General features: G+C 42.5%; 2 protein-coding genes across 2 annotated transcripts; one reads left to right on the top strand and one right to left on the bottom strand.

Moving 5' to 3' along the window:
* Positions 10525 to 13705, top strand: LOC8072772 (short-chain dehydrogenase TIC 32, chloroplastic). The gene is made up of 8 exons (XM_002449068.2): positions 10525 to 10830; positions 11817 to 12048; positions 12187 to 12266; positions 12460 to 12613; positions 12723 to 12801; positions 12888 to 12972; positions 13127 to 13185; positions 13291 to 13705. Exons 1-8 carry the CDS (start codon positions 10653 to 10655, stop codon positions 13525 to 13527), a joined length of 1104 nt encoding a protein of 367 aa, XP_002449113.1. The 5' UTR covers positions 10525 to 10652; the 3' UTR covers positions 13528 to 13705.
* On the bottom strand, positions 14835 to 16201 carry LOC8072773 (uncharacterized protein CG5098). Its single transcript, XM_002450383.2, has one exon. The coding sequence runs from the start codon at positions 15828 to 15830 to the stop codon at positions 15141 to 15143; it is 690 nt and encodes a 229-aa protein (XP_002450428.1). The 5' UTR covers positions 15831 to 16201; the 3' UTR covers positions 14835 to 15140.

Here is a 16548-nt window from a genome sequence, read left to right on the forward strand (position 1 = left end):
TCTCCGCGAGCAAGTGATCAATCCAAACTGCGAGTTTCACTTCAACGGCAACGAAACTCTTATTCCAAACAACGATGATCATTTGTATCGTTTGTAGACATTGGGAGAAAAAACTCTATGTATATATGTGTTACGAATTTTGTACATATAAAACTATATATATATATATAAAGCTTTTTACATATCTATTTAATTTTTGATGTGGCCTATTCATTTTATTATAGACAAAGCTTAATTATTAAGCTAAGCCTATAATTTTTATTTATATATGCTTAATATGCGTGTAATATAAATATATTATTGTATCAGCAAAAACATGTATTGAAAAACCTATTATTATTATATAAAAACAATAAACAGAACCGAAGAAGTGAAAAAAAAGAAACCCTTTAACACCGGTTGGTAATACCAACGGGTGTTAAAGTATCCTGCAACGTGGCAGCTCTAGCAGGATATTACCAACCGGTGTTAAAGAGAGGTTAGCCCCGGTTCCGAACCGGGACTAAAGGGTGGGCCTTTAGTCCCGGAAGGGCAGCACCGGCTCGGGAACCGGGACAACAGGTCCTTCCCGACCGGTGCTAATACCCGAACGTGTGGCAGTGCGAGTTAAGTTTGGTATGAAATTTTATTGGAGGGATGCATCATGTCTATGCCCGTCTCGAGTAATAAATAAAGTTTATAAAATACTAAACATACCCATAAGGACAGTGGAGAGATGTGAATAAAATTTCACTTCACTAGCTAAAATTTTGTTCGCCACACCTAAACTGCTGAGTTACCGTAGTTGGACCTTTTGGGTCGCTTTATCCTAATGAGGACTTGAGAAGCCCACACGCTTATGGCCCAGGTGGAAAGTGAAGAGACGCTCGCTCGGTGATTAGTTCCATAGGGAAAAAGCATGGTAAGTGAAATTGATCCATATATGGAATTAAAGATTTGATTGTCTTTGCTATAGTAGTCCGACAATTAGGCGATGTTTTAAACTTCAATTTACCAATAAAAAAACTTCAATTTACACCATTCTTTGAATGTTAGTTTATAGGCTTAAAAGATACTTTTTGCACGATATAATATAATGCTATTTACAAGATTATGCCATAGTTTATAAAATTATCTGGTTTAATCTTTTCCTAATATATAATTATCAAAATTTCAGTCCACCAGGTAAATTCTGTCCACCACACCTAATCTCCTCCGTATTCAGGCTTACGATGGTCCGATTGTGCTTTCCATATCCAGGTTGTTTCTGTCTGATTTATGCAAGTTAAAACATATTCGTCTGTTGCTCTCCCTTCTTTGTTTCCCGCTGACACTTACTATAAAGATTCAACCTTCCCTGCTCCAATTCGAAAATCCCATTATCCCACCGATCTGACTTAATTTGGTGTGTTGTTCAAGTTTAGGCATTATAGATTCAATTTACATTGGTTGTAGTTTCAGGTATAAACCACTAGTAAAAATATGTGAGGTGGTTTTTATAGATAATTTCTCGCTGACGTATCTACTATGAAAACCATGTGTAATTTCAACAACTGGGAATGCCCTCACCAGCTAACTTGGCTTTTGGCTTTCCACATGAGCGCTATCTTGTTTAAAAGTGACAAGACATATGCTTTCATTTTTTAAGGGCGACAAGAGATTTGTGGTGAGTTTTAAAGAGAACGCCGAGAGACTGACCAATTTGGTATGCATTCTTTGTTGTATATTCACCATTTGAGGTCCATATCCACCGAATCTCGTCATCCCTCTCAGGACAATGATGTCCCATAATAAGTTAACAAATTCATGGACCTCCTCCCTTTGGGATTGGATTGTTGTGACGTGGTCCACATATTTGTTTAGTACTAGCATTTTCTTGATTATTATTTTCTTTCTAGTGGCTTTAGTAAACAATGTTGGAGCAATGTTTTTTTTTTTTTTTTTGCATAGGTGCTGTTGATTCAGCTCGAGGTCTAGAACGATGCAGTCTTAGTGATCATTTGGCACAACTCTGCTTTAGTGGTAAAGTAGTTTTTTCTGACTTCAGCTCCACGAGGATCTCCATAGGTGTTGATGAAGCTATTTTTGGTAAAATGTTTGGTAAACAACTCCTGGCAGTAGATAAAAAACGTGAAATATCTACAATACCCTTAGCTTTAATTTTTTTTTCGTTTCTTCCTTCTTTTTTCCATTTGTCATGCTAAATACATAAAAAATGATACATTTCCTATAGTGTTCCTCCTTTGGCACTACATTAAAGCCCAGACGTCCTGAAGGCTGAAGCTTTTTGCACCTGTGTTCCTGCATGTTCCAAGGTTGGTGCATTGGCGACCCAATGGCCCTGTGACTCGACATTCCTGGCGGCAATGACCCCGTTTCCCCTACGCACACCCATGCGGGGAAGCCACATTTTTAGCTCCTTAGGAGTGGCCACCGTACCCAACTCCAGCTCACCTCCTAGAAAAGCCCCTATTCCAAATCTAGGGATCTAATCTAAAAAAAATCAAATCCAGCCCACCTTCTATTTGGGTCCCCATTTTTCATGTCCTCTCAAATTATAATTTCAAGTCCCAAGATCCAGTAGCCTCCTATCCTCTTTGAACTCCTCGCTCCTCTTCCACGCCGGAACCTCCTCGCCGCCGTTGCTGTTGCCGTTGCTGGGACGAGGCGGGAACTGCTCCTGCTGCTGTCCGACGAGGAGCGGCGTGCTGTCGCCGGAGCGAGGCGGGTAGTACCCCACCTGCTGCTGCTGTCCACCTGGGAAGCCGGTGGGGCGAGGCTGGTACGGCAGCGGCGGCGGTGGCCCAGGGAGCGTGGAGTGGCCCTCGCCTTGGGGAGGGACCAGCGGAGGCCCGTCGGCGACGCGAGGCTGGTGGTACGGGAGATGCTGCTGCTCTGCTCCGCGGTGAACTTCATCCAGAGCCCCTCCGACGTGTTCGGCCCCGTGGCGCTCCTGGAGCCAACATCCTCCGCGGCGCGCGACTTCAGCGCCGTGGTCTCCGAGGCTCCCATCGCGGTGATGCAGCCCGGGTCCCCCGCCGACATCGCGCGGCTCCTGGGCGCGCTGTCGTCGTCGTCGTCGTCGGGGCCGAGGGTGGCGGCGCGCGGCGCGGGGCACTCGCTCCACGGGCAGGCCCAGGCGCGCGGCGGCATTGTGGTGGAGACCCGCGCCCTACCGCGCCTCGTGGAGGTGGTGCGGCGCGGGGACGGGGACTACGCGGACGTGGGCGGCGGCGCGCTGTGGGTGGAGGTGCTGGAGGCTTGCCTGAGGGCCGGGCTGGCGCCCCGGTCGTGGACAGACTACCTGCACCTTACGGTGGGCGGGACGCTGTCGAACGGTGGCATCAGCGGGCAGGCGTTCAAGCACGGATTTGGCGGCCTTGTCTGCGCCATTGCCGCCGACGCCGCTCGCCGGGGCAGGAGAGGACCGAGGACGATTGCATTTTGGGTGTTGGGCTGGAGTTGATGTAGAATTTGAGCTCCTATTATATGCAGCCTAGCATGCAAATGAAATAAAATAGGGGCTCAATTTGCATGCTGGGCTGGAGTTGCTCTTAGCGCCTCTAGCTCACACGAATTGGTGGTTTAACATGACGTTAGAGGCATCTGCAAATGAAGTAAGTATCCAATCTGACAAAAGTTTGAAGCTGTTGCGTGTGTTGTGGTACATGCCGCTACGCCCTCATCACAAGCTTTCGTTAGGGCCTTTTTAGTTTCAAAGCATTATATCGGAGGGCTGTGGGAGTTGTGAGAGTAGTTTTCGGGAGATTATACTAGATTAGCTATTGTAAAGTCGTCAGCTTTTTAATCTTTTTCTTTGATAGCCAATAGAGTTCTTCCTAGACTAGTCTAGCTATTTGGAAACTATTGGAGACGTGCTCTTAGATGAGAGTGAGAAGGACTAAAAAATGGTTTGTGGTGCGTTGGGCTTGCTCTGAATGGCCTTCTGGCCGCACTGCTCACGTCGACGACGGAGATGTGCCAGCGGAGGAGAATGCGCAGCACAAAGGGAAGAAGGGGTAGGAGATCGTGAGCAGTTACAAGCCGCACAGCGCGAGACCTTTGGGCCTCGAGAAGTTCTGTTGTTGGGCGGGCCTATTGTAGGTAGGGTCTCGGATGTGCCAATTTATTCTTTTCCTTTTTCTCCTAATTTACTAATAATAATACCACACTTTCGTCTAAAAAAATAATACCACACGGTTTAGTTGAGGTGGGGCTCACGGGCTTATAATTCCTCACCCTCACGGACGTAACACCACGAGGTAGTCGTGGTAAGCCATCATCTTTGAAATGTTCTTGCAATTGGTTTAGGTCGCTCCTTCTTCGGTGGTGTTGATGTTGACTTGCAAATAGAGCACGCTACATGATGTGCTTAGCTTTTTTTGTTTTTTTATGTATTTATATATATGTGTTACAAAGATGTTTTTATATTGTTCATATATTGTTTTTGTATGTATCGCAAATAAATATTTTATTTCAAAAATTTAAAGGTGGAGTTTTCAGTACAAAATAAGCATCATAAAATGAGTAAAATTTTTAACTCATAAATAAGTGATGTCTTGAATCAACAATTCAACCCCTTCAAATGAAATGCATATGCCATGGCATGTTCTCAAAAGGGAAATCAACAATCTAACACTTTATTGCAAATTACTTTTTGTGTGATCTATCTAAGAATTATGTAAATATAATTTTCTTCAAAAGATAGTTGCACAAATTATATTTTTCGAAAGTTTTGTGATATTTTCTACTCCCTCTATTCTAAATTATAAGTCGCTTTGACTTTTTTAGTACATGCAATTTGCTATGTTTTTAGACATACGTTATGTCTAAATACATAATAAAATGGATATAAAAAAAAGTCAAAACGACATATAATTTGGAACATAGGGAGTACTATTTAAAGTATAGTTGAATCTATGTTTCCTTTACCTTGTAATTGTAAAAAACTACCAATTTATTACTGTCTTCATGTTAGTCAATCATGCACACGCGCATCTTATCTATAACTTTTATAATCCTAAACCCCACTAACTATTTCTCTAAACATGCAAACTATCCACCTAAGCAATGTACTACCATATTCAATTAAAATCCACTAAGTAAAACCTCAATAACTATTTATCTCAACATGCAATGCACTACTGTAACACCCAAAATTTGGCTCTTTTAAAAATAGATGAATTTGGCTTTATTAAATAATTTTGTGAGCATAAAAATATAGGGAAATAAATAAACTTTGGGAAATTAAAATTTAATAGAAAATTAAAAACACGTTGATGCATTCATGCTGCAGCACTTAATTTTTGGTGATGTGTGAATTTATGCAAAAGAAAATTTTGTTCAAAATTCAAATTTGTAAATGTTTTTGAAAACAAGTTGGAAAAAAAGAAAAAAAGAGAAATCCATCTCTCTCCCTTCCCCCTCATTTTCGGCCTGCTTGGCCCAATTCCAGCAGCCCGCCAGCACCCTAACTCCCTCTCTTCCACTGACAAGTAGAGCCCACTTGTCAGCTCTATCCTCCTCCCCCAACCGTTCTCTCCTGTTCTCACGCACAGGAAGTTGGAACCGGCGCTCGCTCCCACGATGCCGCGCCCACGCCCACGTCCACGTCTCTCGGTCTCTCGCGACTTAGAGTTGTTGCCGACCCCGCTCCTCTCTCCCCCTCCTCATTCCCGCACTCGCAGCCGCAACCGAGCGCCTGGACATAAAGAAAAACCGCCTTTGGTGACCACCGCGACCGTCGCGCGCCGTCCCGCCGATTCAAGCCTTCTCCGCCTCCGTTATTCGCGCTGGTGAGCTCCCCTCCTCTCCCGCTTTCTCCCCGTCTACTTTTTTCGCGAAACGGGGCACTCCTCCATACTGTCCGCGGAGCTCCGGCGAGCTCCATGGCCGCCGGCCATGGCGCGTGCCGCGTAGGACCTTCCACAGCCGCGCCAAGTGTTCTAGCGAGTTCGCCTTGCCTCCCTCTTCCTCCCTGTGTGCTCGGTTTGGTCAATCGTGGCCCGGAGTCCGAGTTCCACGAGCTCTGACGGGAATGTTCATGGCGCCGCCGTGAACCTTCTCGGAAACCGCCTCCTCGACCGCGTTTATGGGGTGGAATGGACTCGCATCGCTCTCCTCTTTCTCCCAGTTCAAACGAAATCGAAAACCGTGCACCGTAGCACCTCCTCCGCTCAACTCCGGCGAGCTTCAGGCGTCGGCCATGGTGGCCACCGTGTTCTTCCCCGTCACTGGCCTGTGCGCCATCTCTCTCCCCCTCTCTTTTTTTTTCTCTTTTCTTTTAATCTAGTGCGTTCCATCTTGATCCAACGGCCAGAATCACTTGATACCCCTTCATGTGATATTTTGTTAAAGAGGTTTCGCGCGCGCAGTCCTTGGCCAGAATTTCCAGAATTTAATTTATTTATTTAAATTTGTTTAAACTCTGCTTTATTTACAGAATTGCCACCGCATTGTTTTAGCTATAAAATCGTCGTTTGAACTCCGAATCGATCCGTTCAAGTTGCGTTAGTTTCGTAATTTCGTAAGCTTTTCGCGTTGGTACCACTGTTGTTTAGGTTTACCACTGTTAGATTTCCTAGTTAATTACAAGTCCATAGATTGTTGTTGAAATCCCGTTAAAAGCGTAACTTTCACGTCGTAAGTCCGTTTTTCGTGAATTTCGCGTTGACGTGATCGTAGCAGCACGTAGATGATTTTAGAAAGTTTTTATTTAATTTATTTACTGCTGGTGTACTGTTCTAACTTTAGGAATTGTTCTCTTGCATGTTTGTTTTGGTATGCGTGATGATTGTGATGTGTTGATCGAGCCCAGACGGTGAGGAGTATTTCGGGAGTCCGGAGCTCTTTGGGGACCAGCAGGACCAGCAAGAACAGCAGGAGTACGTGAACCAAGGCAAGTATAGCATGGGCCTACCTTGTTGTCCTACTCATTTTTTAAGCATTTCACCCTGCATGTGTACAAATATTGCAAACTATGAGGACATCCTAGCTGTTGATGACAATTACCTTGTTCCCAAGGGTTTTTATTGCATATGGGTAGAAGTGCTAGTGCTCTAACTCCAATTCTAACTCCAATTATATATGATCTGAAATCAGTGATGGAACCATGGTTAATTGATTAAACATGATTATGATAAATGGAACATAGGGCTATGGTACAAATGACTGTTGGTCATGTTGTCCTAGACCCTCCGTAAGGACTTATCTGTCGGCAAAAGCTGGAACTAATAGTGCAACCGGGAGAGTCACATGGCTCTGACTTTAGCTCAGTAATAGGATCTTTTCTAACTCGTTAGAGGTTACCCGAAAGGGCGCAAGAGGGGCTTGCCACTTTGGGTGTAGTGCTGCCCCTGTTTCTATGAGTATAGCCGCGATGGAAATGTGCCATAGAAAAGGGGGGTTTTCTACATCTGCCTATCGAGGAAACCTCGCGGCCCTAACTGGTTAGAATAGCCCTATGGAAGGCTTCATAGTGTACCCTGTCCGCTCACCTTGGTAGTGTTTGGGGGTCGACGGACCCCGGGCATATGGGTAACACGACTCACGGTGAAAGTGCACAACCTCTGCAGAGTGTAAAACTGTTATAACAGCCGTGCTCACGGTCACGAGCGGCCCGAAAAACTCACAGAATAACTGGTTACTGATGGCTATATGGTACATGATGATGTATAATTATGCTTTAATGTGACTTATTGACTTTCTATGGTTCCAATAACTGATCATATGGGATATTTGGGAGCTTAAGCATAAACTAAAATAATTATTGATAAAACACTGACCTACTAAAAGCTGATGCAGTGAACCTAGTTTAGCCTGTTTGAGCCTCATAAATCCTCATGCTATGCTTGTGGAGTACGAGATGTACTCACGCTTGTATATTTCTTTTCTTTGGATAAAAATCCCGGATGGGTAACAGATGGTGGTAGCTATGAGGACTACCCGGAGGACTATTAGGCTTGTGCTTCACCAGTCGACCTTCCCTGTGTGAGGGCCATGAGATAGTTATCTTAGATTATCATATTTATATTTACGCTGTTATGCCAGACTTTGTGATGTAATAACTACGTTTGTTGTAAACACTGCGATGATGGTATTTAATTTGTGACTTATGTGTGTGATTGATCTCTGGGCGCACATAAGTTTATGCATTCAATTTCTTCCTTGAAATTGGGTGTGACAACTACCACATATACAATTAAAATCCAATAGCACACATGACAACTGCATTGTCCATGTCAGCAAAACAAATAAGTATAGCTCACATCATCATACTACACAATCTATTAATCCGCAATTCCCGCAGCAACGCGCGGCGTATGCTCCTAGTACTCTTATAAAGCTAAACCCCACTAGAGAATTCTCTCAACATGCAAGCTATCCACATCAACAATCCACTAGAACTTGTAATTATAGCCAACTAGCACATATAATTATGATAGTTATCTCTTCATCCACTAACATGCATTTAGTTGACCAGCCAAATCATTCACCAAAATTAATTTAAGATAGTTTCATCCATATAACTATAAATATAAATAGTCTAATTTCTTTTTAAATTATGTAGAATCCCCGCAGCAACGCGCGGGGTATTCTCCTAGTTCTCTCAATTTCAATTGACCATTGCTAGATTAATATATGAGTATATCAAATATGATGGCGAAGTCAACGCAGAAGAAGAAAATGGTGTGTCTTGTTTAGAATAAATAGGTGTCTGATTCTTTAAAAATATGAAAGGTTATATCGATCTATGGATAGGGACAATCAACATCCAAGTGTGTATGTGTTGTCACTATTTGTTGCAAACTTTTACATCAGTTTTAAATAATATATACTAATATTTTTATAAGGTTTATGCCACTTGCTTACTCTATAACACAATATTGTGTTTTCCGAAGCATGTTGGAAAATTACAGAAACATAAGTGTATTTTAACACTCTTTTTTTTTGTGTGTACAAGCATGGAGCACCTCTGCGATGCTCATCCTGAGTGCGTCCTTACTTTCTTTGTGTATATTTGTTCGAGCTTCATTTGTATGATGCCTTGATCTTCTTTTTTATCTTTAAGGGCTTTTTAGGTCTTGTTTAGTTCACCCAAAAACCAAAAAGTTTTCAAGATTCTCTGTCACATCGAATCTTTCGGCACATGTATAAAGCATTAAATATAGACAAAAATAAAAACTAATTGCACAGTTTAACTGTAAATCGCGAGACGAATTTTTTAATCCTAGTTAGTCCATGATTAGATAATATTTACCACAAACAAACGAAAGTACTACAGTAGCTAGCAAAATCCAAAATCTTTTCACATCTAAACAAGGCCTTAATCTTTCTTTGGTATGTCGATTGCTTGAGATCTCCACTTATTAGCCTAGCTCAACTGCTCAAGTCCACTTTATCATATTTTTCTTTATCGATCAAATCCCTTGTCTCCCGTCCACTGGCATGGAGAACAGCGGCGAGTTATGATTATGTTAATAAGAAGATGCACTTGGAGCGTATAGAAAACTAAAATACGTACCGCAGTTTCAATTAGCGGGAAGCTAAGGCCTTGTTTAGATCACCCCAAAATTTAAAAAATTTTCAAAATTTTCTGTCATATCGAATCTTGCGGTATATGTATGGAGCACTAAATATAGACAAAAACAAAACTAATTGCACAGTATGTTTGTAATTTACGAGGCGAATCTTTTGAGCCTACTTAGTTTATAGATGGATAATAATTGTTAAATACAAACAAAAGTGTTATACTATCAAAATCCAAAAACTTTTCGAAACTAAACAAAGCCTAAGTGAAACTCGGCCAAATGATCCAATGGTTTTCCGTACTGTAATACTTTTGTTTTTATTTGACAATTATTATCCAATCATAAACTAACTAGGTTCAAAAGATTCATCTTATGATTTACATACAAACTATACAATTAGTTTTTATTTTCGTCTATATTTAATGCTTTATGCCTGTACTATAAAATTCGATATGACAGAAAATTTTAAAAAAGTTTTTAGTTTTTAGGTGAACTAAACAAAGCCTTGTACCGCGTCTGATGATTCTGTTGCCACGTCTGGGCCGCAAGCGGCCTTGTTTAGACAAAAAACCAAAAAAATTTTAAGATTGTTTATCACATCAAATTTTGTAGCACATACATGAAGCACTAAATAAAGATTATAATTTAAACTAATTATATAGTTTATCTGTAAATCGCGAGATGCGTTTTTTGAATCTAGTTAATCTATGTTTGGACAATAATTACCAAATAAAAACGAAAGTACTGAAACCAAAAAGTTTTGAAACTAAACAAGGTCTAGTTTCAATTTTTTTTAGGAAAATTGGCACTTTTGTTTGTATGTGACAAATATTGTCAATTATAAACTAACTAGACTTAAAAGATTTGTCGCGTAAATTATAGATAAATTATGTAATTAGTTTTTATTTTCGTCTATAATTAATGCTTTGTGTCTAAAGATTCAATGCGAAACTCAGGCAGGCGCCAGAAGCAGAACACGCGTCAACGTCGTCGGCGACAGCAGGAGGCTCAGCTCACCAGTACGTCAGTCAACACTGGCCACTAGCTGCAGCGCTTCTTCCTATCCATCCCCTATCCCTACAAGTGTCCAGTCCAGGTAGCAAAGAGGGCCGGGAGGCACGCCTCAGGAGATGGGCATGCTCCATGTTTGAGCAGGTGGTGTCGGATTTCTGCTGGCATGCGAGGGAAGTAGTGTCGTCAGCGATGGGGCTCTGGGGCTGGCCCTGGGGGCGGCGTGGCCCGTCGGGCTTCGGCTCCGCGTCCACCGCCGAGGAGGTCACCGCCGGCGTCGACGCCAGCAACCTCACCGCCATCGTCACAGGTCTGGTCTCTCCATCGCTTTCTTCCTCTTCTTCTTGTTCTTATTTCAGTGCGCAGCAGAAGCACACAGCAGCCGGTGATGGTTTCTGTTCGCGCCCAGCTTTGGTTTCCCCCGTTGTCTTTAAGCTTGCTAGTAGTTTCAATTGCAACATTATATTGTTTTCACTTCATAAAAACTGTTGGTCTTGGCGGGAAGAGCGAAAGACTATAAATTAGCAGAGCAAGTAATACGGTTAGCTTTCAGTTTTCATTCAGGCCTTATTCTAGATATCATAAGTAGGGACATAATTGTAGGTGCCATTTGTTGTTGTTGTTGTTGTAAAAAAACTCATATAATATCGTCGTGAGAACAGACCAATAGCCTCACTTGTATAGTTAATCTCAACTTAATCTTAGTACTAGTTGTATCTTTTCCATAATAGTTCAGTTTTTTTCCCCCTGAATGTCATAATCTTTCAGTTTTATGACACGAGATTGCTGATCATGTTTGTGCTGAAATTAACTTTCGTCATAGTATTGATTGATCGCCAGGACAAATTCTATTATGTCTACTTTGTTCTTCAGACACAGTGTGTATTCATCTTGCTTTACATAGCAACCTCGCATACCGTAGTTTGTAGCGAATGGCAAAATGCAGGAGGTTGGAGCAACGAAATGCAATAGCAACGAATGGCTTCACTTTCTTCTTTTCTTCTTTTTTTCAAGGCGCAGCACACAGCAGCAGTGATGTTTTCTGTAGCCTAGCTTTGGTTTCTCCCGTTGTCTTTAAGCCGTCCAGTAGTTTCAATTGCAACATTATATTGTTTTTACTTCATACAACAATTGTTGCCCTTGGCGAGAAGAGCGACGAAAGACTATAAATTAGCAGAGCGACCTTGCAATCTGTAACTCTGTATCCAACGAATCTTGCAATTACTACTATGCATGATCATGATCTGTCTGTAAAAATTTTCTTGTCCCCTGATGGCTTCACATGGAAAAATGCAGGAGCAACGAATGGCATTGGAAAGGAGACGGCCAGAGTGCTAGCACTGAGGGGAGCAAAGGTGATCATACCAGCTAGGACGCTGGAGAGTGGCCTGAAGGTGAAAGAGAGCCTCGCAGAACAGGTCCCGAGCTCCAAGCTGCACGTCATGGAGATGGACCTGAGCTCTCTCAGCTCCGTCCGCGACTTCGCGCGGTCCTTCGATTCATCTCACCAGCATCTGAACCTCCTCATGTACGTATCTATCGCCGTCTCTGAAACACTGCAGATATATATATATATATATTCAGAATTCAGCACATACGGCGAGTGCAGTGTACAGTGCTTCTGGACTCACTCGCATGGTAATCTGAAACATATGTTTCTCTGAAGAAACAATGCAGGGATTATGGCCTGCCCTTACCAGCTCTCCAAGGATGGAATCGAGCTACAATTCGCAACTAATCATGTTGGTGAGTAGGATGCTGACCATTCATGCCAATAAATCTCTGTGACATATAGCATCTGGGGATTTGCTCTGCAGCCTGCTGATTTGTCTTGAATTGCTATCAGTACATTGTTCAGAAGAATGTAGACTTTTTAGAAGCAAATTATGCTTAATTAATTAGGCAGAAGCATATCTATTGAAATTTACCTTATGAGCAGGCCATTTCTTGCTGACAAGTCTCCTGCTAGACAAGATGAAATCAACTGCTAGAGAGACAGGTGTGCAGGGCAGGATCATAAACGTATCATCCATTGCGCATAAAAGAAGTGATGGTACATGCTTTGAGTTGAACAAGCTAAACGATAAGGATAGGTTGGCAAAATGTTATCCCTTAATTATGTTTATTGATTTTGGTTACATGCATGAGCGTAGTATAAGTAGCCGAATTATTATTTTTTTCTTTCCAACTTCAAATTTACAGGTACCAGCCGTTCATTGCATATGCACATTCAAAATTAGCCAATATTCTCCACGCAAATGAGTTGTCCAGGCGTTTTCAGGTATGGAATCTGTTGCCTTGCCACTTACTGAATATTTCAGTATTTTCACATCCTCACAAAATAACACGTGTTTGGTGCCATTTCAGGAAGAAGGATGCAATCTGACAGCGAATTCCCTGCATCCTGGAGTAATCATCACCAATATCATTCGCTATGTTGCAGGAAACAACAGTAATGACGTCGCGAGCTCATATCTTTGAAAAAAATTATTCATCTTTCAAAAACGTTGCAAGCTCAGGCCCAACAAGAAGATTCATTCAAGAACAAAACCATATTATTACTGGATCCTCCATTCACTTAACTAATACAAATGTACGCTTGACAGGTGCGCTGATTTCGGTTCTGTCCCCTGTAGCAAATCTTTTTCTGAAGAGCGTACCCCAGGTTATTGAATCCTATTAGCACCCAGCTAGTAACTCTCTAAAGCACAATCAGTGTCATAATCAAAAGAAAATCATCTGACGGACATGGTTGGTTTGTATTTTGTAGGGAGCTGCAACTACTTGCTACCTGGCATTACACCCTAATGTCAAAGATGTAACTGGTAAATACTTTGCGGACTGCAATGAAGCAACGCCGACTGCTGTCGCAAGAGATTCAGAGCTGGCGAAGAGGCTATGGTCGTTCAGCGAAGAACTTGTAGGGACCAATGCAGATATGTCACAGACGACACAGGCAAGTGAAGAAGAGGACGTACAAGCGAAAGACGTTTTCCAAGACCAGTAGTGTAATAGCTCTAGCTGTGTTTTCTACTAGTAATTCTTGTACCTGTATTGTGGGCCCAAATGGCCAGTGACTGTAATGGTACGTAAGTGCCCAAGAGTTGTAAGAGAAGGGATATTCATCAGACATTCAATCAAGAAACGAAGCGGCTGAGGCAGGTCCTCTCCGTTGTTCACCCAAATCTGAGATCACTCGTGTTCTTTCGGCGACGGCGATTAGCCGGCAGCCATGGGCATTGCAAGTAAAAAAAATGGCTCGAGTCTGGTTTGGGCTCTGCCTGCGGCAAGCAAACGAGGAAAAAGATTACCTCCGTAAAGTTTGGTTTTTCATCCCTAAATTCTAAAACCAAATAAAACACCTTTTTCATCTTTTAAAACCGTTCATCTTACCTCCCGAGCCTTATTATAAGCAGTTTTGAAGGCATTTTATATTTTATTCTTTTTTTTATTTATTTCAGCTGAATATTTAAAAAATCATAGTAAATCACAGAAAATTATAAAATAAAAAATTTATTTTTTGGACTCCACATGAGTAGATCTACATAGTGAACATATAATAGAGTATGATTTAGTACAAATTTTTTGTTGTAGTTTTAGATTTATACTTTTTTTAATTATATGGAATAATTTATAGCAACAGTTTCTATGGTTCAATTATGGTAAAATTTTTATGGTAGACTAACTATTGTAAGCTTAAATTTCATACTCATTAGATCATGTATAGCTTACTTATAGATTTATTTATATTTAACAAGTTAAATCTATAGCTTGTTAAGTATTTATAGTGCTTTGAAGAAGATATAAACCATTCTAGATGATTTTTCCCATTTGAGAACATTCCAGAGCCTAAATATACTATAAAAGATGGCATGACTAAAAAATTAAGACATGTGGGCCCATTAAGGAGGGTAATTTATTTGGTTTTGAAAGTGAAGGTTTACGTTTATGGGAGCAAATAGGACTTTTTTTTTACAAATAAACCGGTTGCTCCTTAGCTTTCTCCTTTTTTTTTTTGGTTTTTGTTCTGTGCTCACTCTTTTTTAGGTACTCACCTAGGTTGTGCAATACTCCATATGTTCCAAATTATAGGCCATTACAATTTTTTCAATAATCAAAACATCTCAAATTTGATCAAAATTATAGAAAAAAATACAAAAATTTATGACATGAAAATATATTATTAAACATATTTAATGAACAATGTAATCATACATATTTGATATCATATATGTTATTATTGTATTATATAAAATTTAATCAAATATTTAATGTTTAGAATGACTTATAATTTGAATAGAAGGAGTACGCAAATACACACATAACTTGACACCATATATGATGTAATTATTATCTACGAGCAACTGTTTCATAGTACACGACGAACTCCACTCGCCCATACAAACAGTCTCCAGCCAAAGCGGTTGCATCACCGACCTTGCTCTGGGTCTCAGTGTATAATCAAGTACTTATAATTCACACACACGCTAACACACACACACACACACACATAATTAAACACAATCACAAACAATCTTCTCCTCGAATTCTTGGTGGTAATATATATATCTGCATCCTTGGCTTGGCTGCTCTGCCTTTGCCGGCCGGGCCGGCTATACCTCAGTAGAACCAGCCGCCGGCGGCCTCCACCTCCCTGGCCTCGGCCAACTTACCGCTACTCCTGGACGACAGCGACAGGCACGACGACGACGAGGATGTCGACACCGACCGCCTAAGCCCACCCGGCATCGCCGGCGCGGCGGCGCCATAGTCCGACCAGAAGCTGCTCGCGGACGACGAGCCCGACGACGTCGTCCCGTTCCCGGACGACCGGCGGCCACCTTTCCTGCCGCCGTCCCGCCTCCGGAATACGGGGAGCGGGAAGCACCTGCTGCCGGCCGGCGGCGCTGCCGCCTCGTCGTCCTCGACAGCGCCGGCGGCGGCGCGGTACGTGGGGGCGACGCGGGGGTTGACGTCGAGGAACGCGGTGGGCCGGTGGTGCGCGCCGCGGCGCCGGGACGGCGACACGGACGCCGATGAGCGCGCCGCCGCGGAAGAAGAGTAGTAGGAGACCCGCGGGGAGTGGTACGGCGACGGTGACATGGCTGGCGGCGGCGTCAGCTTCGGCGACACCGCCACCTTGGAGACGACGGTGGCGGTGGCGGTGGCGGAGGAGTACGGCGACGACGACGGCGTTGGCGCCGCGCTCTCGCTGCTGCTCCTTACGTGCTTCGGCGTCCCTGGGCAGATCTCCCACTTGAACGGGATCGAGCCTGGCCTCCTGCACGAGTCGTCGATCGCTGCTGCCATTGTTGCTGGTGCTTCTTTGATCTTCTCTCCTCTAACACATCTGAATTCTGATCAATGATCGTGCCTGCTTTACTACATGTAAGTATATAAGTATATATATATATATATAGAGAGAGAGAGAGAGAGAGGAGGGTGGTGGTCTGGTGGAGTGTGCTGAGCTATGATTCAGGAGTGATTGGAGGGGGTGGCCGGATTGGATCGGATATCGGAGACACTGGTAGTGGTGGATTATCTTAACTTTGTTAGGGTATGTTTGGTTACGGACAATAAAGTTTATCATCCATTATTTTAAATGTTTGGACATGTAAAGTAATAAATATAGATTATTTATGAAAATTACAATATGGTTAGAAAGTAATTTGTAAGATAAATCTTTTTCGACTAATTAATTTATGATTGAATACTAATTAATTACCAGATAAAATAAAAATACTACAGTACGTGTTTAACAACCCTAACTAGACACCCGCTTAGTGCGGTGGTCAGCTTGGCGTGGCATGGAGATTGGGGGCGAGGGACTGGATGGATTGATCGGCTTACCGGCCGGCCGGCCGGCAGTTTGGCACTGAGCGGCACGCCACTAAGTGGCGAGCTAACTGAATTTCTTCGTGGGGCTCCATGTTCTGAACGTTGACTTCGTGCATGCCCCGATACCGGACATTCAGACAGGTTGATTTTTTTTCTTTGCTAAAAGAAAGGGACAAGTTGAATTTTTTTT

This window comes from Sorghum bicolor, chromosome 5 (assembly GCF_000003195.3).
Source record: "Sorghum bicolor cultivar BTx623 chromosome 5, Sorghum_bicolor_NCBIv3, whole genome shotgun sequence".
NCBI classification, from domain to species: Eukaryota; Viridiplantae; Streptophyta; class Magnoliopsida; order Poales; family Poaceae; genus Sorghum; species Sorghum bicolor.